At 46.3% G+C, this 26,995-nt stretch overlaps 1 protein-coding gene and 1 long non-coding RNA gene across 2 annotated transcripts in view; both read right to left on the bottom strand.

The window, feature by feature from the left end:
* The window catches only part of LOC146506029 (glutamate receptor ionotropic, NMDA 1-like), a 64,933-nt gene that overhangs the window by 4,282 nt on the left and 33,656 nt on the right, over nt 1–26,995 (bottom strand). Inside the window, 15 exon segments of the mRNA XM_085179827.1 lie at nt 4,487–4,551; nt 4,554–4,641; nt 4,815–4,922; nt 13,557–13,702; nt 13,795–13,904; nt 14,665–14,826; nt 14,901–15,058; nt 15,766–15,914; nt 15,992–16,104; nt 17,296–17,414; nt 19,403–19,567; nt 21,328–21,455; nt 21,564–21,699; nt 22,685–22,771; nt 24,999–25,149. Of these exon segments, the coding sequence (XP_085035953.1) occupies nt 4,487–4,551; nt 4,554–4,641; nt 4,815–4,922; nt 13,557–13,702; nt 13,795–13,904; nt 14,665–14,826; nt 14,901–15,058; nt 15,766–15,914; nt 15,992–16,104; nt 17,296–17,414; nt 19,403–19,567; nt 21,328–21,455; nt 21,564–21,699; nt 22,685–22,771; nt 24,999–25,149 (1,885 nt within the window).
* LOC146506032 (uncharacterized) lies at nt 9,678–13,059 on the bottom strand. The gene is made up of 4 exons (XR_014877159.1): nt 13,043–13,059; nt 12,977–12,998; nt 12,580–12,943; nt 9,678–12,505 (listed from the first exon to the last, which is right to left on the bottom strand). It is a non-coding gene; the product is annotated as an uncharacterized LOC146506032 (long non-coding RNA).

Genomic DNA, 26,995 nt, shown 5'->3' with positions numbered 1-26,995 from the left:
CTTCACTGCAGACACACAGGATCGTTACGTTAAAAATTACCTCCTTTAAACAGATTAATATCCTGGCATCAGTGCAGGGCTGGACATTTGAATCCTACATCACTTTTCACTCGTCTACAAAGTTCACCGTGATATTTTGTGACGTGTTTTAAAGGACCGTCCCTTAAAGGTTTCAGGCTGCTGGACATGAATTAAACATCGTCTCCCATCGTGTGAGCCGGGCTGAAGCTCTGCCACGGGCAGCATCAAACTTTTATGTGTGAGCAGAAGCAGCAGCACAGGCCAGGCTGTCGGTTCGATTCCCAACAGTGTGCGTTGGTTTCTTTAGGAAACCTGATTGTGTGTCAGCCTGACAGCGTTGTTGACACAGGCCTGCAAAACACACGTGAGTTTCTCTAAGACAGAGAAATGATCAAAGCCATGCTGTGCTCACACAGCAGGCTGTCTGCTGTGTGAGCACAGTTGGACTCACGAACGAGTGCTGTTCTCAGTATGGACGAAACGATGATCACACTCCCACAGACGTTCACTGTGGACCTCACCACTCTGTCTCACTTTATAAGACAATTTTCTAACATTAGTTTCTGATGCTAAATTAAGTTTTAATATTTTTAAATTATGTATAATATATAAATTTATACTGTGAAGTCAGTTTTCCTGCAGGGATTTTAATCCTAACATTCATTTTTTATTCTAGCATAGATCGTTACTGACAACATTTGAGGGTCACTGATTTTATGCTAATGCTAGTTTATTTATTTTGTTATTATTGATGTTTTTACATTTTCTTATATGATTTTAACCTAAATTTTTTCTGCTTAATGTAATCAACTGTTCTGACTCACAATAACAATTACCATCACATATAAAGAAAAATGTTGATATTTTTTAAATGTCACGCTGTCACTAGAACGTGTCGACGCCTGTTTAATCATCATAGAAAGTTGGTTCTGTTCATCTAAATGTTGTGTCTCCAGTTCAGCTGATTTTATGGGATTGTCAGCAGAAAGCGCAAAAACACAGCAGCTTATTCTTCATGCTAACATCAATGTTTTTATGCTAGCAGTAGGTAGCATAGAAACACTGTTTGTGTGATTCTAACTATTTTATTTTATTTTATTTATATCCACCAAATATGTAGATTGTTTGTGTAGGCCTGACACTGCGTCTTCTGTCACACTGCACACCATGCTAAGATTAGTTTTCCACTAACAGTTCTCTGGAAAGACTGGAGCTCTGTGGCTGGAGACCAGTTTAAAAATCACAATAAGTTTAACTGTTTGACACTAAAATATAAAGACATGATCAGTGGCACAAGACTTTTGCACAGTGCTGCATTATCGATAAGTTACAACATAAGCATGCTAATGCTAGCATGCTAAGAGCCCAGCACGCTCTTCATGCATTTGTAGCCACAACTTTAAACATGTAAACAAAATGCAGAATGTTACGTAGTTTTAGCTGTTGTGCTGTTTACAATAAAAAACTAGAATTGATGAAGAAGATCAAAGCTGTTCTTAATGCACAGTTTTGATCATGCTAATGTTGTTTTTTTTATGCTAACAGGAATTGTTTTCATGCTAGCGTTTTTTATGGCAACATAAACATTTTCGTGTGAATGTCAGTGTTTTTTGACAAAATAAGCTTGTGGAGCTTTTTTCACCTTTTTATCTCCAAAGCACTGAGTAGTAAGTGGCTTCCAAAGTTTAACCAATCAGATGAAAGCTGGCTTTTAGAGACGAGGGACTTAAAGAGACAGTAAACTGGCTTGTTGTAGACAGGATTGCTTTCGAGTGTGAATCGTGAGCGGGTTAGCTCCTCTCATGTAAACATCAGAAACCACTGAGGGAGCCATCCAATGCAGACCACAATCAATGCTGTACTCTGAGTAAAAGTACTTAGTTACTTTCCACCACTGCTAATGTGACGACTGATGGAGTTTGCCCGCAGCGAGGCGGGGCAAAGCTGGGGGTCTGGTTTAGAGTGCGGGTGTGTTTTGAGCCTACAGTCGGTCGTGCTTGCAGAGGAGGACAGAGGCAGTGTGTGTGTAGTACAGCATGTAGTCTGGACACCATTCAAATCCACTGAGAGAGAAAAACACTCATATAGAAAATAAAGAGAGATGATCACAAGAGAAATGAGTCAGCTGTGCTCCAACACCCGCTTCAGCTGGCTGGGTGTGATCAGCAGCTGGTTCTTCTGCTGCTCATGAACATTAAAGCGTTTCAATGAGCTCTCCTCACTGAAACAGTTTAACGTGCAGCAGCTCCTTAAATCCCTGAGATGACACGCTTTGGCACTATTTTGACTCCCTTTACATCAAACCACTGCTTATCTGGAGGGAGGAGGGATGCAAAATGTGCCAGAACGCTGCAGATTTTAAGACACATCACAAAGTTTGGCACATTTCAGATCGTCCGACTGAGGAGGAGAGTTTCACCAACGCTGCAGGAAAACAGACCTCAGAAATCCTGCAGCTTCGCTCAGATCTGAAGCAGCCACAGTAACAGCACTGAGGCCATTTATAGATCGTTAACAGCCGAGTCCTGTGGGAACAAAAGATGGTCAGGAAGACCCGAGCAGCCGACCAGACGCTGAAACAGACAGGAGTTAGAGGAGACGAGTCTCTGCTGGGCAACCTGTGAGGGCGAGGGGACATTTGGAAATGAAGAGACAGAGAGATGACAGGACAGGAAGGAGAGGAAACAACCAATCAGAGAGAGACAGGACAAAGGAAAGGACAAAGGACAGGACAAAGGACAGGACAAAGGACATGACGAATGACAGGACAAAGGACAGGACAAAGGACATGACAAAGGACATGACGAACGACAGGACAAAGGACATGACGAACGACATGACAAAGGACAGGACAAACGACATGACAAAGGACATGACAAAGGACAGGACAAAGGACATGACAAACGACATGACAAAGGACAGGACAAACGACAGGACAAACGACATGACAAAGGACATGACAAAGGACATGACGAACGACAGGACAAAGGACATGACAAAGGACATGACGAACGACAGGAAAAAGGACAGGACAAAGGACATGACAAAGGACAGGACAAAGGGCATGACAAAGGACAGAACAAAGGACAGAACAAAGGAAATGACAAAGGACATGACAAAGGACATGACGAACGACAGGACAAACGACATGACAAAGGACATGACAAAGGACAGGACGAACGACATGACAAAGGACAGGACAAAGGACATGACAAAGGACAGGACAAAGGACATGACAAAGGACATGACGAACGACAGGACAAAGGACAGGACAAAGGACAGGACAAACGACATGACAAAGGACAGGACGAACGACATGACAAAGGACAGGACAAACGACATGACAAAGGACAGGACAAAGGACAGGACAAAGGACATGACAAAGGACAGGACAAAGGACAGGATGAATGACAGGACAAAGGACATGACAAAGGACAGGACAAAGGACATGACGAACGACAGGACAAAGGACAGGACAAAGGACATGACAAAGGACAGGACAAAGGACAGGACAAAGGACATGACAAAGGTCAGGACAAAGGACATGACAAAGGACAGAACAAAGGACAGAACAAAGGAAATGACAAAGGACATGACAAAGGACAGGACAAAGGACAGGACGAATGACATGACAAAGGACAGAACAAAGGAAATGACAAAGGACATGACAAAGGACAGGACAAAGGAAATGACAGAGGACAGGACAAAGGACAGGACAAAGGACAGGACAAAGGAAATGACAGAGGACAGGACAAAGGACAGGACAAAGGAAATGACAGAGGACAGGACAAAGGACAGGACAAAGGACAGGACAAAGGAAATGACAGAGGACAGGACAAAGGACAGGACAAAGGAAATGACAGAGGACAGGACAAAGGACAGGACAAAGGACAGGACAAAGGAAATGACAGAGGACAGGACAAAGGACAGGACAAAGGACAGGACAAAGGACAGGACAAAGGAAATTACAGAGGACAGGACAAAGGACAGGACAAAGGACAGGACAAAGGAAATGACAGAGGACAGGACAAAGGACAGAACAAAGGAAATGACAAAGGACAGGACAAAGGAAATGACAGAGGACAGGACAAAGGACAGGACAAAGGAAATGACAGAGGACAGGACAAAGGACAGGACAAAGGACAGGACAAAGGAAATTACAGAGGACAGGACAAAGGACAGGACAAAGGAAATGACAGAGGACAGGACAAAGGAAATGACAAAGGACAGGACAAAGGACAGGACAAAGGAAATGACAGAGGACAGGACAAAGGACAGGACAAAGGAAATGACAGAGGACAGGACAAAGGACAGGACAAAGGACAGGGCAAATGACAGATCAAAAGACAGGACAATGGACAGGACAAAGACGGGAGAAGAAAGACCACACAATCTGACCCTCTTCACTTCTCCTTTGCAAGAGGACGATGTGAACCGTGTGAAAACCCAACAAGCGGACCCTGACCTGCCTGGGCGGACCGAACCGGACGTTTCTTTCTGTCTTCAGTCTGTCGCCTTTTGTCTGTCTCAGTGGGACAGATGAGCTGATGGAGGTGGGAAAGCAATGATGGCAGACCGACAGACGGGCGGCCATGATGAGTCAGCAAGGAGATGATGGAGCTGGAGATGAGACGAGAGGGCGAGAGACACACGTGACGAACCGAAGACAAACAGGAGGCGATTACAGACGAGCGAGAGCAGAGAAAAGAAAGACAAACAGATAAAAGATGGAGTGAAGCAGAAGACACGTGGAGGACAGGAGGGAGGAGGGTTGGTGGTCTTCATCTCCTTACCGTGGCGTCCCCGGAGGCCCTACGGCGTTTGAGGTCGGAGGTCGAGGTGATGGACCTAAAAGAGGTTTTCAGTTTGGGCTCGGGCTCTGCTCTACCACTTTTCCTATCCTAAAATAAATCATACGATAGGTGCACACACACGTTAACACGCAGCAGAGACACTCGACTAGCTGCATGAGGACACACCTGAGTGTGTGCTGTCAGGTAGAGCGTGTGTGTGTGTGTGTGTGTGTGTGTGTGTGTCAGACACACTGATCAGCCACAACATTAGAACCACTAACAGTTCGCCTGAGTAATAATTTAGCCGGAAGCAGGAAGTCGAGTCGATGGAATATTTGAAGCTAAAGTGGCGTGATGAGGAGAGCAGCTGCAGGCGGAGGCGGGACTATCGTTCCTTCAGTATTTATGTGTCTTGTTGCTGTTTCTTGTTTAGCGGCGTGTCGAAGGTTGTTAAAGTGAACCGTTGTGTCTGAACCTTCATCATCATCATGACTGTGGCTCAAGTCACGGAGCGAGAGCGCCTCCTGCTGTTCAGGGTGTTGGTCTCATTACTGCCCGTGAGGTTTTCAGGAGCACGGCCATCGTCCTTCTGCTCTGTTTGTTGTACTTCTGTGATTTTCCTCTCTGGACCCTGAAAGATGATTTCTGCGTAACCAGTGAAGGAGATCTAAAGGAGGAACTGTGGTCGAGTCAGGGACACTCGGCTGTAGCTGCTCTCTACCTTTGATAGGACCTCACTGGTTTGTCCCCACAGGTGTACTGGAGACTTCAGAAACAGAAAGGTGCTTGGTGACCTGTAACACAATCTCGTTGTTTTAGTCATCCCAGAGGCTTCAACTCTATCAGCTGTTCCTATTTACCTGGTGATCACCTGAGGTGGTCGTTGTCATCAAGTGAACCACCTCGAGGTTCCAGTAAGGCTGCCACTGACTGGAAAAGCATCTTCTGACTTTGTTATAGGTGGCTGACCGTCAGAGCTGTGAGTCACCACCTCATCTGTCGGATGAAGGGTAAAAAGAAGTCCAGCTGCCATTGAGCGAGCTGGTGGTCAGAAGAGTCAGAGCAGACCGTGGAGCGCCAGAAGAAGAGCGTCCAGTCTGATGAAGAGTTTCATTTCCCATCGTAGGGACACACTGGAAACCAACGAGGAACATGACGAGGAGATCTGATCCACAGAGGCTCATCTCACATCCACCCAGAGTCACCTCCACCTTTTATTTTGGCGTCAATTATTAGAACAACCAGCTGTGATATACCCACGACCATTTCCATGTTCAAGTTTTGATTGGGCTGACTGTGTCTCCAGCTCTTTATCTCTCTCCCTGAGCGTGCTGGGTAGCTTTCCTGAGGTACGCCGGTCACCCGGGCCTCCCCAAGCCTCCCTGAGCCTCCCTGAGTTTTATGGTTAAACACCCCGCCCACCTCTGAGCATTTGTGTGCATGTTATTGGTTAATTACTTCACGCCTGCGTGCAGCGTGCTGGCTCAGAGGATGGAGGTGATTGGGTGCTTCTAATGCTGTGGCTGACGGCTGTATCCCTGTGGCGTGTCAGTGGGGCTGTTCTCTCATTCAGTTCACTTTGATTTCTACAACAACTGCCTCGGAGCGCTGCACAGAGCCTGAATCCCTACAGCTTCAGATGAAGTGATGTTTCAGTAAAACGGAGGAGCGCCGTCCTGTTTTACTGCCCACACAAACACACAGCAGCAGGGAGACACCGACGTGAGGCTCAAACACAGGAACACGACAGGAAATCAACCTCAAAGCAAAGGAAACATCGTGGGGGAGGGGTACGGGGCAGGGGAGGGGGTGAGGCAGGGGGAACAAAGATGGCGTATGAGGCCCGGATGAACGAACACGTGCGATCATTATACCAACACTCTGCTGATATAATGCCATCTCTCCTGGGGAGGGCGGGGAACAGAAAACAGAACGGGGGAGGGCGGCGGCACATGGCTGATGATCACATGGTGTCTGACCTCTAACATCGTATGAAGATATAAGTTTGACCTTTGACCCACCACAGTGACAGTTCAGGTGAGAGCTGGGCATCAGTGCCAACAAACCGCACGAGGACGCAAACACGGGTCACAGCTGAAACAATCGAGAACCCGTGATGTCATAGGTGGGGGCGGGGTTATTGTTACCAAACTCAGCGCCCACCAAAATAAAAATCTAACTTCACTAAGAGAAACGTGTTTTTATGCAAATATCAAAGCAACACTGCAGAGATGTAACATGTTACTGTAATCCCATTACTTTTTTCAAGTAGCTTGACCAACACTGGTCCAGTATAACCAGTATAACCTTACATGTACCTCTGCTCACATTTCAGCTTCTTTCAGTGTCAACATTTTCAGATGTACTGGGAAGCCTGAAGCAGAGAAACCACAGCTGACCAGTGGCAGCGAAGCCTTAAAGGTACAAAGTCAGTTACAGTTACAGTTACAGTTACTGTTGTGTTGCAGGTTTGTTGATAAAAAGAAAAACAGAAGCTGAAAATCTGTTTGAATTTCACACCCAGCTCTCGTTTGGACTCTCAGAAACACGTTCAGTTCAAAACAGAGAAACCAAAAACACTAATCTGACACACAGGTTCAGCCAAAGGCCCAAACTGGGTGTCAGACTGGTTAAACTGGGCAGACTGGTCCCAGTGAGATGTTTCTGGGCCCAGTGACAGAACAGTGGAAGACTTGGATCGGAGCAGCAGTCAGTAACAGCACATGAAAAATAAAAAAACACCATCATTACAGAGTAACAGCCATTAGGACGAACACGCTTCCTGCCTGGACTCTGCTGACTTCACTAAGACGTGCATGAAAAGGAAACAGCAGCGAGTCTTCGAGCTACAAACCACACAAAGCAAAGAGATGCTCGAGTTTCATCCTACAAGAACTCAAATGTTCAGTGTTTTCATTAAACAGCGACGTCTTTCTGTGTCTGGATCCCCCTGATATAACGGTGACATCACTGTACAGACGTCACCGTTTCACAGCGTTCTCACGGATCAATAAAGTTCAGCTTTGGTGAGATTTTTGTCTCTGTCTGGTAGATTTCCCCTGAATGTTCTTCACTTTGGTATCTCTGTGTCTTATTTTGGTTTTACTTCCTCCTGCTGACCATCTGTCCTCATGTCCTCCACCACGTCTTCTAATAGTGTCAGGAGGACGCCTACGTGACGTGGCCGCCATCTGCATGATCAGCAACTCTGGACAAACAGCTATTTAAGAAGCCCCTCCCCCTACAGGTCACCTTACAGATGTGAGTGTTCTCAGAATGAAGTTTGAGTCTCACACAGGTTACAGGAGTGTCCTGGGGGGAAACGAGAGCCGTCAGTCGATCGTTACTTGGAGAGAAACGCAGGAAGACACGAGTGTTAGCAGGTTTGCTGGACGGGGACCTATCAGACGGATCTGTCTGAGGCTAGCTGTCTGAACGTCCTGCCCCCTTGAAGTCTGCTCTCTTCTAATTGGTCGTTTTCTGGAAGCCTGCTGAAGGGCAGCAGCTTGTGAGCTGTGCAGCAAAGGACTCGATAAGTAAACCTGTAGACAGTGATCCATCGTTATTTGAAACCTGGGCTCGTGTGACGTGAATAATCACCTATTACATGTTAGCAAATACTCAAAACCACAACAGGTTTAAGGAATCTGTGGAAAATACAGATGATTGTGTTTCCGAGCTCCTCCAGCTGCTAACACCTCAGTCACAGCTGTGTGAAGTGCTAATCATCCTCAGCTAACTGCTAGCCTGCAGCGGCTGCTGTTTGAAGTGCTAATCCCGGCACGGCAGCTTATTCATGTGACAGCTGAGCACAGCTGCTGGCAAGAAAACATCTGGAACAAAGGAGAGAGGGAGCAGATTTCTCCTGATCGTGCAAATCCAGTGTTCAGTCTTCAGTGTGACGAAGGATATATTTAGGAGATCGTTTTAATTTGTTAGCTACAGAAAAAATAAAGCCGCTTAGAAGACCGGAAGAGGCCAGCAGGAGCTCAACAGTATTATTATTATGATATCAAAGCCTGGGTGTCATCATTGCCATTCCAGGACTAACTGTCACTGTTGGGAAGGTTACTTTTAAAATGTATCCCATTACAGATTACCGATTACATGCCCCAAAATGTATTCTGTAACGTATTCCGTTACGTTACTCACAGTGTTGGGGAGTAACGGAATACATGTACCGCCGTTACGTATTTAAAATAAAAATATGAGTAACTGTATTCTGTTACATTGTTACATTATTGTTATTGTTATTGTTGTTACATTATTGAGTAACGTTACAGAATACATTTTGGGGCATGTAATCTGTAATGGGATACATTTTAAAAGTAACCTTCCCAACACTGGTTACTCAATGAGAGTAACGTATTCTGAATACTTTGGATTACTTAATATATTATCATGCTGTTTACAACTACATGAATGTACTATTGCTGTGATTTATTACTGTTACTGAAGGTCCGCGGCTCTGAACCGTAGTAAAGGGACCTCTGGCTAATACGTTGGGTTCGTGTCGGCTCGTAGCTGAAAACTAGCTGTACTTTGTTGTCTGGGTCAACTTTGCTAGCAGAGACAGAGAGAGGCGTTGAAAGGCTGCTCCAACAGAACTTATTGTTTCAGAGGAAAACACGAACACGGTGTACAGTCGAGTCTTAATAGCTTACTTACAGCTGGGCTCGTCAGGCTCTCTTCTTGGCTGCAGTGGTTATTATTATATTTACATGCTTCCAGCTCCCGTTTCTGCTCGATGACAGCTCGTACTTTTCCTTTTTCTCCCTCCCTCGCTCACAGACACATAACGGGTATGGCAGTCCATTCTCCCTGCAGCACGGACTACACTGCCCATGATGCTACATTCTTTAGAGCTATACCTGTAGCATTCTGCCTATTAGCTTAGCACAACAACAACAACAAGGCCTCTCTCACCCAGGAAACACGCAGAGAGAGAGCGTCACCCTGTAACCATGGCAACCGTAACGCTGCCTGGAACAACAGAACGTAGCTGTCAAACAAAACCCAAACAGTCCTGACCCGCCACAATATGAAACAGGGAAGTACCGCCGTGTAATCCATTTATTTCAACAAAGTAACTGTATTCTAAATACCACCTTTTTAAACGGTAACTGTAACAGAATACAGTTACGTATTTAAAATACAAAATATGAGTAACGGAGGTACATGTATTCCGTTACTCCCCAACACTGCTGACTGTAAGAGCAACGAGCTGCAGGTTTACATCCCAGCACATGTTAGCACACCACGTTATTATCACTGTGACTTACACTGTACATGTTTTGGCTCTCCAACATATTACTACAGCCTTTACAGTAATCTGATTCCTGTGTTAATATTCATCACTTAATCCATTCTCCATGTGTGAAATATCCTGTCTCAGAGTGACGCTGAAAAACTAGTTCATGCATTTATTACTTCCAGGCTGGACGACTGTAATTCATTATTATCAGGATGTCCTAAAAACTCCCTGAAAAGCCTTCAGTTAATCCAAAATGCTGCAGCAAGAGTCCTGACAGGGACTAGAAAGAGAGAGCAGATTTCTCCTGTTTTGGCTTCCTGTTAAATCCAGAATTCAAAATCCTGCTCCTCACATACAAGGTCTTAAATAATCAGGCCCCATCTTATCTTAATGACCTTGTAGTACCATATCACCCAAGGTCCTCTCTGTGGTGAACCAACTCAGCCTGTCTGTGTTTTAATTGGTCTGTTTGCTGTGTGAGGCTTTGCAGCACTGTGAATGAACCAGCTGTATTACAGCTCAGGTCATGTGACTACAGGTGCACTGTGCACAACGATATCTGTAGATTCCCGCCGCCCTTCGTTCGCCCTCACAGAACCATTAAGTTTGATTCAAAGCTTAACTACAGCAGTCATTTTAACAGCGTGTAATCAAGGAGACAGAGGTTGTCGGGAGCATTTCCACACCACCGCCAGACAAACTACATTAAACCAAATGTGCATGTTTGTACCGGATGTACTGCAGTCCATCCTGCAGTGGCTGCAGTAGTTGTGTGTGTGAGTCCCCGCGGTGCTGATCACCCATCGGTCAATCAACAGCAGGAAGTCGTTAAAGCTTGAAAGGAAATTAATCAGAAACCCAGGTGGAGCGAAGGCGTCCTCGCTGAGGCAGTGTTAATGGAACTTCCTGTTTCACCTTATCATAACTCTGACTATGACGACGTGTGGATCCACGGACGTGCACTTCACACATGCAGCAGCTGAAGAAGGGCAGAAAATTACATTCAGGCTGCGTCCACACCAGCCCGGATAGATTTGAAAATGGCGTTTTTGTCTGAAAACGCTCCACGTCCACACCAGTGTTTTCAGTTGTTTTCACAGAGTTGTGCGTCCACATTGAAACGGCCAAAAACGCTTCCAGTCCTGCACATGCGTGAAACGCAAGAAGATTCGACCTGCCTCATTTCTGCCGTTTATTTACGTTCCAGCTCTTTGAAGCGTCGCAGCAAAATGTGGAGGAAAAGCAGCGAATTTGTTAAATGGACTCACAATGAGGTGGAGTCGTTGCTGCGAGTAACACAAAAGTACAAAGTTACAACAGCGAGAGAGAATTAAAGAATGTGAAGAAAAGCTCTCAGGAGCATCGACAGGCTGATGTTGATCTTTTTAGGGCTGTCAAACAAACTGCTGTGTAACGCCTTCCACTATCTCAGTTTAATGGGTCACATGACTGCATCACATGACTAAAGTGCGTCATCATTTTAGAAAGTCTCCGTTTTCACTGTCCACACTGCGACGGGACAGTCGTTTTCAAAACGCTGCGTTTTTCAGTGTCTCAGTGAGGACGGGAGAGAAACGTCGCCTCAGTTTTTACTCGTTTGTGGAAACAGCTGCTGACCTCACACAGTCCACAAACTCATCACTACAGAAAGCAGCAGGTCAAAGTTCATATTTTGATTATGTCATAGTGGTGGTTTTCTACACCCACTTCCTGCACGTTGTATTTAGAATGGGCAGCCAATCGGGGAAAAGTTGACTTAAAGGGGGAGGAGCTAGAACGACTTGTCTCAGACAGAAGACGAGCTGCAGGGTGGCGTCAGATAAAGAAGGATTATTATGAACCGTGAATCATGCGAAGCTGCTCTGTGAGAGTCCAGGAATAAAACCACGGAGTCGACCGAGCTTTCCTCATTTCTGTAACTCATTAGTGGGCTGACTAACCTCAGACTAACCTCTGACTAAACTCTGAATAACCCAAGACTAACCTTTCACTAACCTCAGATCAACCTCTGACTAACCTCAGACTAAACTCAGACTAAACTGACTAACTGCAGACTAAACTCTAACTAATCTCAGACTAAACTCTGACTAATCTCAGACTAAACTCTGACTAACCTCTGACTAACCTCTGACTAACCTCTGACTAATCTCAGACTAAACTCTGACTAACCTCAGACTAACCTCAGACTGACTAAACTCTGACTAATCTCAGACTAAACTCTGACTAACCTCAGACTAACCTCAGACTAACCTCAGACTAATCTCAGACTAAAGTCTGACTAACCTCAGACTAACCTCAGACTAACCTCTGACTAAAGTCTGATTAAACTCTGACTAACCTCACACTAAACTCTGACTAAACTCTGACTAACCTCTGACTAACCTCTGACTAATCTCAGACTAAACTCTGACTAACCTCAGACTAACCTCAGACTAACCTCAGACTGACTAAACTCTGACTAACCTCAGACTAACCTCAGACTAACCTCAGACTCACTAATCTCAGACTAACCTCAGACTAACCTCTGACTAAACTCTGACTCACTAAACTCTGACTAATCTCAGATTAACCTCAGACTAACCTCTGACTAAACTCTGACTAATCTCAGATTAACCTCAGACTAACCCCAGACTAAACTCTGACTAATCTCAGATTAACCTCAGACTAACCTCTGACTCACTAAACTCTGACTAATCTCAGACTAACCTCAGACTAATCTTTCACTAACCTCAGATCAACCTCTGACTAACCTCAGACTAACCCCAGACTAAACTCTGACTCACTAAACTCTGACTAATCTCAGATTAACCTCAGACTAACCTCTGACTAAACTCTGACTAACCTCAGACTAAACTCTGACTAACCTCTGACTAACCTCAGACTAAACTCTGACTAACCACTGACTAACCTCAGACTAACCTCAGACTAATCTCAGACTAAAGTCTGACTAACCTCAGACTAATCTCAGACTAACCTCAGGCTAAACTCAGGCTAACCTCTGACTAAAGTCTGATTAAACTCTGACTAACCTCAGACTAAACTCTGACTAACCTCAAGCTAATCTCAGACTAATTTCAGACTAAACTCAGATTAAACTCAGACTAAACTCAGATTAAACTCTGACTAAAGTTACAAAAGAGAAAATGACATGTTCTGGGGACTCTGGGCTGTAGGTTGGGTATTTTTCACTTGTTGGTCACAGTTACAGAATAAATCATCGGTGAATCAGAAAACAACCCGAGCTTCACGGAGCCACTGAAAGCTAACCAAGCATCAGTGAGCACGCTCTTGATGATCAGCAGTCAGTTTAATTAACACAACCCTTCATCCTGAGCACAAAACTCATGCTTCTCCTATTAAACAGCAAAGATGCAGATTTTTCCTAACAGACGTAAAAACAAAGGCCTGATCCTGATCTCAGTCCTGCTGCTGGCTATAATGACCTCGCTGTGAGGTAAAGTAGAGTAGAGTAAAGTAGAGGCGCGTACCTGCAGGTTCTTCCTCCACACATTGACGGCAGCAAAGGCGAGCTGCATCTGTTTCCTGCGGGCGTCTTTGTGCCGTTTGTAGGCGATCTCGATGAAGATGAGGAAGATCCCGGCCACGATGCCTCCAGCAACCAGCATGAACACACCTGAGGGGCACAGGTGACGAGAGACGGCGTGAAACGCTTCACAGGTAACGTCTGCTAAACGGCCATGCAGCAGAGGCAGCACTGAGTCCTACCCGCCATGTTCTCGAACGTGAGGGTGGCCGGGGCGTTGCTCCTGGAGTCGCACTCCTGGTATCGAACCCACGTCTTGTCGAGATCCTCCATGAAGCCGTTCTCATGAGAACTGTGGAGAGTCAATGAAGCGTGAGCGGACACGTATTTGATGGCTCAGATGTTGGTTTGTGCTCAGCTGTTTGTAATGTGGAAATGTGTCTGTGTGACGTCCTCCACAGGTCACTCACTTATGTTTTCACGGCCCTGGCGGGGCCTCCTGTGAGATGGTCTCGTGTGGGCGTGTCCTGCCATCTCGCCCGCCTTTTTGTACTGACTCTAATCATCAATCAAGAGTACTTAAGGCCAGAGATGCACACTTTGTACAATGACTGACACTAGCAGCACTGACTAACAATGTGCTGAGGTCAGTGTCATCATCATTAATGACCCTACAGCACAGAGCCAACACCATCCCACAGACACAGCGGCCAGAGGAGAACATGAAGACGGCCCTGAGTAAATGTGGTTATCCCAGCTGGACATCTGTCAGAGGGGAAGGCTCCTAAAGAGACGTTTCTCCCTCTGAACAGATGAACAGAATCAACATTTTGGGAAAATGGTTCAACATTACGAGGTGGAGGAAAGCTGTGAGCACATACTCCACCAACACCCTCCCGCAGGTCGCTTCAGGAGTGTGTCGGCGGAGTAGAAATCCTCTTGGCCATCATCGGTGATGACTCTCTAACTCTGACTGTAACCGCAGCCAATCAGAATGTGTCTTTGGTGAAAGAACCGCTGTGACACAACAGAAACATCTTTCAGCTTCTCAAAGTTTTCCTGTTCGCTAAAACACACCCAGGATGGGCTGCAGTACCTGAAGGTTTTCGTACCTGAGAATAGCCAGAGACACGTTCTGTTTCCACGGGCTGTCCTTCCTCATCCCGATCCCGAATCCGGAGCGGAAGAACAGCTCTCCTGTCGTCACCAGATCGCACTTCTGCGACGCCTCAAACTCCAGCACGGCGCTGTCCCAGATGAAGGCGTGAAGCTTACTGCGGGAGGAGGGCGGACGTGTTGACAGAAGTACAACAGGTGCGTTCACGACAGGTGTGCTGACTCTGCTTACTTGTCTCGCACAGCTTGGATGGCCTCGGCGGCGCTCTCGTAGTTGTGCTTCTCCATGTGCCGGTACATGGTGCTCAGCTCCACCTGCCTTCTGAAGTAGATATCCACCGAGCTCTGCTTCACTGTGGCGTAGATGAACTTATCTGATGGGTTACGCAGCTGAAAGCACACGGCACAGCGTCAGACATGATCTCTGACACCACGCTCTCCTCACACCTGCGAGGGTCGCACCTGCGTGAGCGCAGGTCGGTTCACTCGAGACGAGGAGAACCCCGTCGTTTGACACATTTATGAACCAAACCAGGAAAAACATCTGTTTACGTTCCCTGAGTTGAAACTGTAACTTCTTTAGACATTTAAACATTTACGCTGCTGTGAGTGTTTTTTTGTTTCCCACGTGTGGCCCAATAAAGGTTCATCTCATCGTCCTACAGAATAACCGGCTCCAGCTGGCTCTCTGCTCTCAGACTGACTTCAGAGATCATTTCACACATTTGATCTTTGATTTCAGTGCAGGTGAGTCTCTCCTCTGAGAGACGTTTGCTAATGCAGGAAACCGTCCTCTCACAGACGACGAGCTGGGCGGTTCCCAGGTTTGGTCTTTGTAGAGTTTTCTGGTTTAAAAGGAACAAATGACGGGCTGTGATGAGGGACAGACTGGACCGATCGAGTGTGAGCCACCTGCTTTTGAAGCTTTTTAAAAGGCCCAGTTTGTACCAAACAGGTGTGAACCCACTCGTGTCTCAGGAGACTGAAGGCTTCAGCTTTACAGACTCTTTATAAGGACCCTGAATGCTGCATCAGACACAGATAGCATCCTTTTAGCTACCACCTCTTCCTGTGAAGATGACGTAGTTCATCCTCACCCTGGGGTCGTTGATGCCAGTGATGCGCTCCTCAGGCCGGTCCAGCACCAGGAAGGCTGCCAGGTTGGCAGTGTATGAAGCTACGATGATCATGGCGAACCCTGCCCACACCATACCCAGAATCCTGGCCGAGAAACTCCTGGGAGCTCCTGCACGCAGACAGGAAACAGCGCTGTCAGCAGGCAGCAGCGTGTCGCCACCGGCTTTACCTTCAGCATCCTCTTACCTTCTCCTATCCCAGAGTTCAGCAGCACTCCCCACGAGAACCACATGGCCGAGGACAGGGTGAGGGCGTCTTCCTCTTCTTCTTCGCTGTTCACTTTGAACCTTCCGAACGGGCTGCACACACACAGCCGTGTTAGACCTCACAACTACATCACAGGTGAAAGTCCTGTCCTGATTTTGACCTTTGACAAAGTCAGGACAGGACTTTCAGCGTCTCCCTGGGCACAGACTGGGATTAAACACCCTCGTTGTCATTCTTCTGTACGGCTGCTCTCAAGCCCCGCCCACTGTCGTAATGTAGCCCCGCCCACACCCATCCCATGTATGTACGTTTCACGTGCGGTAACAGACCAAATGAAGCGCTCATTAGTATGGGCAGAAATCTGTGCCATCAGAAACTGAATCTGAATTAGTCTAATTTGAAATTGAATTTATGGTTTGAAAATGTATTGATTTGCTTTGAAACTGCATTTTATCCTTTAAAAATTCAGCTCTCAAATAATTTCAGTTTCACTTCCCTTTCAATTTCAGTTCCAAAATTCAGTTTTTTGGGACTTACATCCGGTTCCGGTTCAAGCGCAGATTAATAGAACTACGTTTTACTAGCGGACCGAAAGTGTTACTGACGGGAATCTACAGCATCATGAGCTGAATTCAGACTTCAGAAGTCATTCGTCATGTTGTCCAATGACCAGGGATAAACTCTCAGGTTGGTAATAAATGTGTTACATGTATAAGAACAAGCTTCATGTTAACAAATGAGAGCCGTACAGTAACTTTTATACTTATTGTAGCTGCTAGCTAAAAACGCTAATTTAGCGTAGTTTGCCCTGGATTCAGCTTTGACAAACAAATATGATCGACTGTTTCTTGAACTTGAACCGCGCTTGAACCGGAACCGGATGTAAGTTCCAAAAAACTGAATTTTGGAACTGAAACTGAATGGGAAGTGAAACTGAAATTATTCGAGAGCTGAATTTTTGAAGGATAAAATGCAGTTTCAAAGCAAATCAATTCACTTTCAAACCATAAATTCAATTTCAAATTAGACTAATTCAAATTCAGTTTCTGATGGCACAGATTTCTGCCCATACATTAGGAATGGCTGTTGTTGTTGAAAGCCAATACGCCATTTTTACCAGCACCGTCTCTTCCTGTGACCAGGAACGTGCGACCGAACACGTGGACGAGTTAATAACACGTTTTGTGGAGTTTGGATTTCTGCTGCTGCTTTAAAACATGAGTCTACAGCTGAGTGACTCCTTGGAGGGCGGGGGCGTGGTCTGAGGCGTGGTGTTGGTTTACCTGAACCGGTCTAGTAGGTAAAGCATCACTGCCACCACATGGACCGACAGACCGACTAACAGCCACAGTGTGCTCTGGAACGGCTGCATGAACGAGTCCAGAGTGCTGCGAGGGATTTCCTGTGAACACACACACACACACACACACACACACACACACACACACACACGTCATTAATGTTATTTCCAACATTATCTGAGACCGTTTGGAATCTTTTATCAGCTGTTTGAACTCTTTTAGCTCCGCCTCCTTAAAGCCAGCTCCTTCCTGATTGGCCACCATTACCTTTAATGTTCATGTGTCTTAATCTGTTCCAGACTCTTTGAGCTGCTCTCTTACTGATGAAGATTATTTTTAATGAATGAACTAATGAAAGTTTTGTCCGGCTTGGCTCGCAGCGTGAGAACGAGAAACCTGGGTAGTTCGCACGGTGATGGGCGGGGCCTACAGCTCTGCTTTCACAAATGTCCGTGCAGCACCTCCTCGCTTCAGCCAATCGTCACTCACTTCAGCTTCTCTCACAGTAACAATCAGCGCTGAGCTTTCAGCCACATGCCCAGCAGGTCAGGAGACGGGAGCGAGTACGACTCCTCAACACGAACTTTACTGAGAACAGTTTATCCCTCGTCCTCCATCTTCACCTGGCCCAGGTGTCTGCAGGCTGATGACCCCCCACACTAGCAGGGACTCCCAAGAGCATGTGAAAGTGACATGCTCTGTAATCTCCATGTCGGTGTCGCTTACATCACAACCAATCACATTGTCTGATCATTCAGTTAGCATTAGCCAAGAAGTTAGCTAACACTGTTTAAAAGCATCACCAGCAAAGTGAAACGTGGCTAACAGCAAACCTAACGCGATCATAGCTTGACATCACAGTCATGTGATTGGTCGGTTGAGCCTGGGTGAGGGATGCCGTAGTGACAGCACCACAAGCTCGTGTGCATGAACATCGGAACTGTTTAACTAACATGGACTGCACAAACGTAACCTCGGTTCTCTGCTGCTCTCACACCGGCTCAGGCTGAGCATCACCGCTTTGTTGTGACTACCAGTGTTGGTCAAGTTACTTGAAAAAAAGTAATCAGTAATTAATTACTGATTACTTCCCCAAAAAAGTAATTCCGTTACTTTACTGATTACTTATTTTCAAAAGTAATTAGTTACTTAGTTACTTAGTTACTTTTTAAAAACACGATTTACAACCTGAATAGGTGATAAAGTGATAGATCTTTCAGCCCAATTCTACTTTTTCTGCATAATCATCATACAAAATGTAATCAAATGGAAAAGTCTCTTTTTAAAACTTGTTTTATTAGTTTTACTCTTTTAACTTTATGCATCAAGCAAAAATTTAATTATCTGCAACATTCTCTGACTGGAAGAAATTAGTTTAACATTTAAACCTATTTTCTGCACATTCCAGCACATAAAATAAAATATTTTGTGTGTTTACACTCAGTCTTTCAAATAGATGCAAGTAAAACACAGCAGAAAATAAATAAAGTCAAAGACTAGTGGTCCTGTTGCTCTATTTTCACCTGTAAAGCAGGAGTGGGGTAGGCGGAGGGTTACCCTGGTGCAGGTGTGCAGCGGTCAGTGGAAGAATCCGCGAGTTTCTCTGTGAGTTTCCCATTACGTCGTAGCTACTCGGTGCTTGTTTGGAAGTTTAGGGGTTTTTTCGCTGTAAAAAGAAGTTTTCTTCCCACGCACAACGGACACTAATGTTTTTGTCACTTTTTATGGAATCAAACTCAAAGTAAGGTCAGTACTTCCACGCTTTAAACGCTGCACGCTCATACTCTCTCTGCACTCGATATATGATCCATTGTTGATCTGCACACAGCTGTTGTCACGAACGTCGCACTCGCTTACGTCACTGTCATGAGACATTCTCGCAAAAAAATCACGGTTTTAGTAACGCAGTAACGCAGCGTTCCTACGGGAAAGTAACAGTAATCTAATTACCGTTTTTGCAATAGTAATCTCTTACTTTACTCGTTACTTGAAAAAAGTAATCAGATTACAGTAACGCGTTACTGCCCATCTCTGGTCATGACAGCGTCACATCATGAACCTTCGTCGTGGTTTGCACGTCCTCGCTCACCTTCTTGACGAGGATGGTGAGCCCCTGGTATTTGAAGGGTTTGGAGAACTCGATGTACTGAGCGCGCTCGTTGTTGATGGTGAGCGGGGCGACGATCATGTCGGCGAGGCCCCCCAGCAGCTCCCCCATCATCCCGTTCCACTCCTTCTTGTTGCTGTTGTTCACCTGCGGGAGGGAGGGAGGGAGGGCGGAGCTCTGTTAATGAAGGTTTGAGGTAACATTCATGACCTCACTGCAGCAGGTTAAAGCGTTAAATATCTGCAAACCCACATAAGCTGCAACAAACACTGTGAGGTGTGCTCAGCAGCTCCAGCCCGATCACATTATTGATTACTGATGAGCCAATCCGCCAGGAGGAGCACAGCGAATCCCTGATTGGCAGGTTTGAAGTTTCTGGCTTTAAATAATAAAGGAGGATCAGATTTGTCTGAAGCGGCTGCATTTTTAAAGGCTGAGCTCAGATTTGAATAAAACATGAAGGAGAACAAGATGCTTTCATGTGATCGACTAAACAGGAAACATCATCCTTCAGGAGCTGGGTATACGTGGAGCATAAAGCAGATTTCAGGCGTGAATAATCTGTGAAGAGAGAGGAGGGGGGGGGGAGGAGGGGGAAGAGGAGGGGGGAGGAGGAGGAGGAGGAGGGGGGAGGAGGAGGAGGGGGGGATCCAGAGCACAGAGGAGGCGATGAAGGAGAGCGAGCAGCAGAGAGAGAGATGAATAAATGTCTCTCGGCTCCGGCAAGGTCGGAGTCAGGGACGGAGCGGTGGTCGCCATGGCAACAAGCCTGGGCGACGAGCTGCCGATGGGGATGAATCGGTAAGCAGGTCAGAGAGAGCGAGATGGCGATGACATCATCAGGCCGCAGATAACCACACGTACAGCAGAGACTGTCCGTTTACTTTTGAGAATGAACTGTAATCACATTACTCCAGCTCACTGATGACACGGCCAATCAGAGCCAAGAACAACATCCACACACAGAAATTCTCCTCAACGCGCCACCGCTACTCCACAGACTGTATATGAAAGATGGCCAGAGCATGTTGTTTTTTAGTTTCCAGAAGTGACCATATTTGGATGAGAGGGTGGAGCTTATGCTGTCAGCTGACCATCACCTACACCTGCTGGGACAGCTCGCCTCACAGATGTTATTGTTGCCACGTGAACAGAACAGCTGTTTTGGTGCGAGACGTCGCTCCTGCGAACATCAGCCTGCAGCTGGATGGAAATGTGTTTTAATGTGTTTCAGTATCTGATGTAACCTCTGACCTGCAAACGTGCTGGCACAGATCACACGTCCTTCATCACCTTCATCATCGTCAGTCTGCTCACCTGAGCTCCACGCCTCAGATCCACCCGAGGGACGAGCACAGTCAGCTGCAAAGAGCCTGACCATCATCCCTCACAGGGTTACAGGATCAGGATACTCTGATTACAGCAGAGAGCTGATGTGACACAAATATTCAAACAGGTGTGCAGGTACACTCACAGACTGTAAGTAAAAGATGGACGTAGCCTTTTTGTTTAAAATGTTATTCTTAATGTGTTTTTATATCCTGGAGGTGGCCAGCAGGGGGCGCCTCTTCTGGTTATAACTACAAGTCTGTGAGACGAGGAGCTTCCTGCTCGGCTGATCTGAGCTCAGTGAGCTGCTCTCAGGTCTGAATGTGAACTTCAATTTGGAGATGATGTCATTAGAGTGAGGAGGGGCGGGGCTACACACTGAGCCTATGAATGTGCAGTGTGCTCAGTCTGTCAGACCCCCGTCATCGTCACATCGAGCTCCAAAAAGATGGAAACACTAAACAATTAAGTTGTCCATCTTTGATATACAGTCTTTTATTTAAAGCAGAAGGACAACACGTCCAAACGTTCGTCATCTCCAAAACCAGTAACAGCGAGCAGAGTCACGTGACACTTACTCGCTCCTGCGTGCCAAACTTCCCATCAGCCACCAGGTGAACCTCGTAGGTGAAGTTCATACTCATGGCCAGCTTGATGAGCAGGTCGATGCAGAAACCATAGCAACACTGAGGGACGATGGGCTGACCTGGACACATAAACACAGCCTCATTTCAATCATTCGACTTTATATATACACAAACACACACACAGAAAACAGGACCAATCGTGTCTGGGAGGACGGCGTGTTAGCTACCTGGTATGGTCCCGTTGGGTCCAGTACAGATCACCTTCTTGATCAGGACGCCGTTGACGGTGTACTCCTCTTTACACGTCCCGTCGCTTTTCGTTGGCTTCACGTAAACAAATGGCTCCTGATGAATCGTCACGATCTGGGCGCACAAACAGCGAACACTCAGGGACGTGGACTGATCCATGGGAGACGCTGACGCTCGTCATCGTGGCATAAATGTTATTACAGCCCACCCAAGCCGTAGTTCAAACCTCAGCTGTGACGGCTTAAAGGTCCACAAAGCTCATTCAGTTTTACATATTTGAATGTAGACATTTGACAGGTCTTAGTCAAAAACATGTCCTCACTGTTTTACACGTCTGTAAAAGGTTTAACTGTGCCCTGCAACTTCCTCTGATACTATTCTGTGTTTAACTCTAGTGTTTCCTGTAAACTTGCCATAGTTTCTTTTGAAGTTTTTGGTTAAACCCAGATTTTATTTGTAATAAGTCTCTATAAGAGGAGTGATTTATTTTAAATTTCTATCAATAATATTTGTTTTCTAAATATGTTATCTAGAAAACAAATATATTTTCTGATGGAACAGGAATACCCTCATTTTCTAAGAGCCTACAAGAAATAAATGTTTGACGACGTAGATCATGTTCCATAACAGTGGTGCAGTCTGAAATCTGACTGACAGGTTGTTTGAAGTTTTATTGGCATAGGAAGTGATATGTTAACTGAGGCACACCTCAACGTGTGCCCAGGTCTTTAGATGACCTTTTCAAACTCCAAACTTAAATACAACCCTGAAATATCCGTGTAGGTTGTTAGTCATACAGCCCACATGTATACATACAGTGGACCGAATACAGAGCCTTGGCCTACACCACATTTTGCATAAGTAGAAAATGTGAACATTCACAGGACAGAAAATGAAATGTAACAGATTAAAAAAGCATTTTTCATGCTGTGGTTTGGCTTCACATCTGACCTGATTCATGAAGAACGACAAACCACAACTCATCATCATCTGAAGAGCTCATGTCTTCAAAGACGTCCAACATAAAACGTTGCAAAAAGGAGCGGCATCACATTTCTGAGACGATGAACCGAACAGACGCGTCGAGCTGTGGTTTTACCTTCAGTCTGGTCGACATCTGGTATCCGACTGGCTTCTCTGTCTCTCCTCCAGGCCAAATGATTTTCCTCTGAGGGTTCATCACAACCTGAAGGGCACACAGAAACACACAGTGAGCACTCAGGTTGTGATGTTGTTGCACGCAGGTCTTACTGTGACAGGCTGACTAAATGACAGCATCAATACTGCATCTATGCATTCATATTTAAAGAAGCAGGAGGCCTGGATGCTCGCTCGCTACACCATGTTTCTCTCAGCAGCTCGGCTCTGACTGGCGTCGTACCTGTCACCGAACTACACATTCATCTCATTTAATCAATAGTGAACTAAGCAGCGACTGCAGCACTCACTGATTCATGCGAGATTTGAACGTTTTAGTTTACTGTCACAGGCTTATTCCTCCTCCTTGGATCTTTATTTGGAACTAAACAGTTTTTTTTGTGTGATATTTTGAGTATTTTTGCTCTTACACAACTTCTGTTGGCCAATACTGATGTTTGATTGTTTGGTTTTTTAAGTCTATGAATGCAAGAACTCTGACAGCAGACAGACGTCTGTGAGGGTGGAGTATGGGGACAGAGAGACGTCTGTGAGGGTGGAGTATGGGGACAGAGAGACGTCTGTGAGGGTGGTGTATGGGGACAGAGAGACGTCTGTGAGGGTGGAGTATGGGGACAGAGAGACGTCTGTGAGGGTGGAGTATGGGGACAGAGAGACGTCTGTGAGGGTGGAGTATGGGGACAGAGAGACGTCTGTGAGGGTGGAGTATGGGGACAGAGAGACGTCGGTGAGGGTGGAGTATGGGGACAGAGAGACGTCTGTGAGGGTGGTGTATGGGGACAGAGAGACGTCTGTGAGGGTGGAGTATGGGGACAGAGAAACGTCCGTGAGGGTGGAGTATGGGGACAAAGAGACGTCTGTGAGGGTGGAGTATGGGGACAGAGAGACGTCGGTGAGGGTGGAGTATGGGGACAGAGAGACGTCTGTGAGGGTGGAGTATGGGGACAGAGAAACGTCCGTGAGGGTGGAGTATGGGGACAAAGAGACGTCTGTGAGGGTGGAGTATGGGGACAGAGAAACGTCCGTGAGGGTGGAGTATGGGGACAGAGAGACGTCTGTGAGGGTGGTGTATGGGGAAAGAGAGACGTCTGTGAGGGTGGAGTATGGGGACAGAGAGACGTCTGTGAGGGTGGAGTATGGGGACAGAGAAATGTCCGTGAGGGTGGAGTATGGGGACAGAGAGACGTCTGTGAGGGTGGAGTATGGGGACAGAGAGACGTCGGTGAGGGTGGTGTATGGGGACAAAGAGACGTCTGTGAGGGTGGAGTATGGGGACAGAGAGACGTCGGTGAGGGTGGAGTATGGGGACAGAGAGACGTCTGTGAGGGTGGAGTATGGGGACAGAGAGACTTCTCTGTGAGGGTGGAGTATGGGGACAGAGAGACGTCTGTGAGGGTGGAGTATGGGGACAGAGAAACGTCCGTGAGGGTGGAGTATGGGGACAGAGAGACGTCTGTGAGGGTGGAGTATGGGGACAGAGAGACGTCTGTGAGGGTGGAGTATGGGGACAGAGAGACGTCGGTGAGGGTGGTGTATGGGGACAGAGAGACTTCTCTGTGAGGGTGGTGTATGGGGACAGAGAGACGTCGGTGAGGGTGGTGTATGGGGACAGAGAGACGTCGGTGAGGGTGGTGTATGGGGACAGAGAGACTTCTCTGTGAGGGTGGTGTATGGGGACAGAGAGACGTCGGTGAGGGTGGTGTATGGGGACAGAGAGACGTCCGTGAGGGTGGAGTATGGGGACAGAGAGACGTCCGTGAGGGTGGTGTATGGGGACAGAGAGACGTCCGTGAGGGTGGTGTATGGGGACAGAGAGACTTCGGTGAGGGTGGTGTATGGGGACAGAGAGACTTCGGTGAGGGTGGTGTATGGGGACAGAGGCTGATGGATGAGTCTCTGTGGACTATGATGTTTGCAGATGACACTGTGATCTGCAGTGAGAGGCTTGATGGGTGGAGGTGTGAGGGTGAGGGAGACAGGTGGACATATAGGGAGCAGAGGTAGTGGTCAACCCTTCACAGACAGGTAAAGAAGAGAGTGGAGGCAGAGTGGAGTGGGTGGAGACGAGTGTCAGGGGTGACTGTGACAGGAGAGCAGCAAGAGCAAAGGGGAAGTTTGACTGGATGCTAATGAGAGCTGCTGTGACATATGACGTCAGTGACACTGACGGTGTATACACAGGTGCAGCAGATGTGTTAGCAGCTGTAAAGACAGGTGTAGCAGCTGGTGCAGCAGGTGCAGCAGGTGTACTCTACCTGTGTTCCGTTAAAGACTCCAACCTGGACGAGGCGACCTGGTTTCTGCTGGTAGTTCAGGATGCTGTAGGTGGCGAAGCGCCGGTCGCCGTCGTCGTTAAACTCGATACGTCCTGTCAGGCCGTCGGGGTACTTTGATGACATCAGCACCCTGTGGAGCCAATCAGTGCACAGAAGAATCAGAGCTCCTTTATTTTCACGTTTGGTGGTGACATCATCATGTTGATGCGTAAACAAATCAGGTATGTAAGCAGAGGTGGGTAGTAACGAGCTACATTTACTCCGTTACATTTACTTGAGTACGTTTTTGAAAAAAATGTACTTTTAAAGTACCTTTTTGCACGATACTTTTTACTTTTACTTGAGTACATTTATGAAGAAGAAACGGTACTTTTACTCGGCTACATTTGCAAAATTCGACTCATTACTTTTTAAAAAAATAATTAGTTTAACACATTAGATAACATGCCGCCAGTGGAGTTTCCTGTAACTTTTTTACCAATCAGATGTGGCCATGCAGTCACATGACCAGTTTGAAACTGTGGGGGGCAGAGCGGCCCAAGCGTTTCAAAGTAGCGACACACGGAAAGAAGAAACATGAAAACATGGCAGAGTCTACGCTAGAGCTGAAGAGGATGAACAGCATTTTCCTCACATACAAAGGATGTTTCTCTTAAAAGCAGCACAAAAGAACAGCCATGTCTTCAGCGTCGGTGTCTTCAGCGAGACCAAAACAACAACTTTTCAGCGTGAAAAAACTCAGCTCGTGTAACCTGAGGAAACGGTAAGTTTTCTCTAAACATCTTTTAGCTGTGGTTCGCTGGATGTCAGTCTTATGTTACAGCAGCTGTGTCGAGCTGCGAGTCATATTTTCGGCGCTACGTTGTAGTGAGATAAGTTTGTGGGTGTTTTGTGCAGCGTCAGCTGTCCTTTTAACTGCTCGCTGGTTAGCTAGCGTGAGCTATAAGCTAACAGCTAGCCTGGTTAATGACGCTAGAGTTCCACGCACATGCAAACAGCTCGTCTCTACTGCTTTAACTGTTAAAACAGAAGCAATACTGCGGCTGACAGGGTTTATTATGAGAAACAGCAGCTTGTTTAGTTTAAACAGTCTGCATTAAGCTGGACAAACACTGTGCGATTGTTTTCAGTCACGTTATTCAGCTCCTGCTCAAACTGTACAATTGAATCTCAGGGGTTAGAAGTTCATAGGTCACGATGCAGGTCTCACACTATACGGCCTGATGCTCTGATGCGACCTGAGTGCTCAAACTGTGCGTCCATAACATGAAGCTTATCATACAAAATCTGTCCCTCGCTCTCCCTCTCTGTCTTTCACTCACACAGACACACACACACACACCACCATCAACTTTGCTAAATTACTAATGAAAAACATTGAGCAGCAAAGTCCATCCAACTCTTTGCATGGTTGTTGAAAAGCCTCGGACACGGAAGCGTAGAGCTGCCACCCAGGCAAAAGAAAAATAGAAAAGTGAAAAGTTTATTGTTCTAACAATATACCTTTCACATTTGAACAATATAATATCACAGTATTACAATATACATAATTATCACGTTCGTACAATATAAATATTATAGAGGCTACATCGCAGCTCCAGTCGCGCTTCCATCACCGTCTTTCTCGTCTTTTCCCAGAGTAACAGCCAAACAGGAGGATCCATTGGCGAGCTCTGCTTAGCCTTGCACGCGTTCTTATTTTAAACTTAATCTGGAATTCATTGCAAACTGTTTGTGCGGGATTTTGTTTTTCTACAAGAGTTAGTAAAAACATCTCCAGTGTGATCAAATCTTCTTGCCAAACATCTGCAGCTTGGCAGTGCATACAGCACTATAATGACCAGACCTAATTCTTTTGAAAACCTTACATCTTTCCACAGGTCTCCACTTCATCAGACATCACCTAGACCTAGGATGAGGCAGCACAGACAGCAGCCTAACCGACAAAGATGACGGATCCATGGGGTCAGGAAAGC

The sequence above is a fragment of the Neolamprologus multifasciatus genome, chromosome 12 (genome assembly GCF_963576455.1).
Source record: "Neolamprologus multifasciatus chromosome 12, fNeoMul1.2, whole genome shotgun sequence".
Classification (NCBI taxonomy): Eukaryota; Metazoa; Chordata; class Actinopteri; order Cichliformes; family Cichlidae; genus Neolamprologus; species Neolamprologus multifasciatus.
Note: the sequence above shows the minus strand (reverse complement) of the source record. Positions and strands in the feature narration are given on the sequence as shown.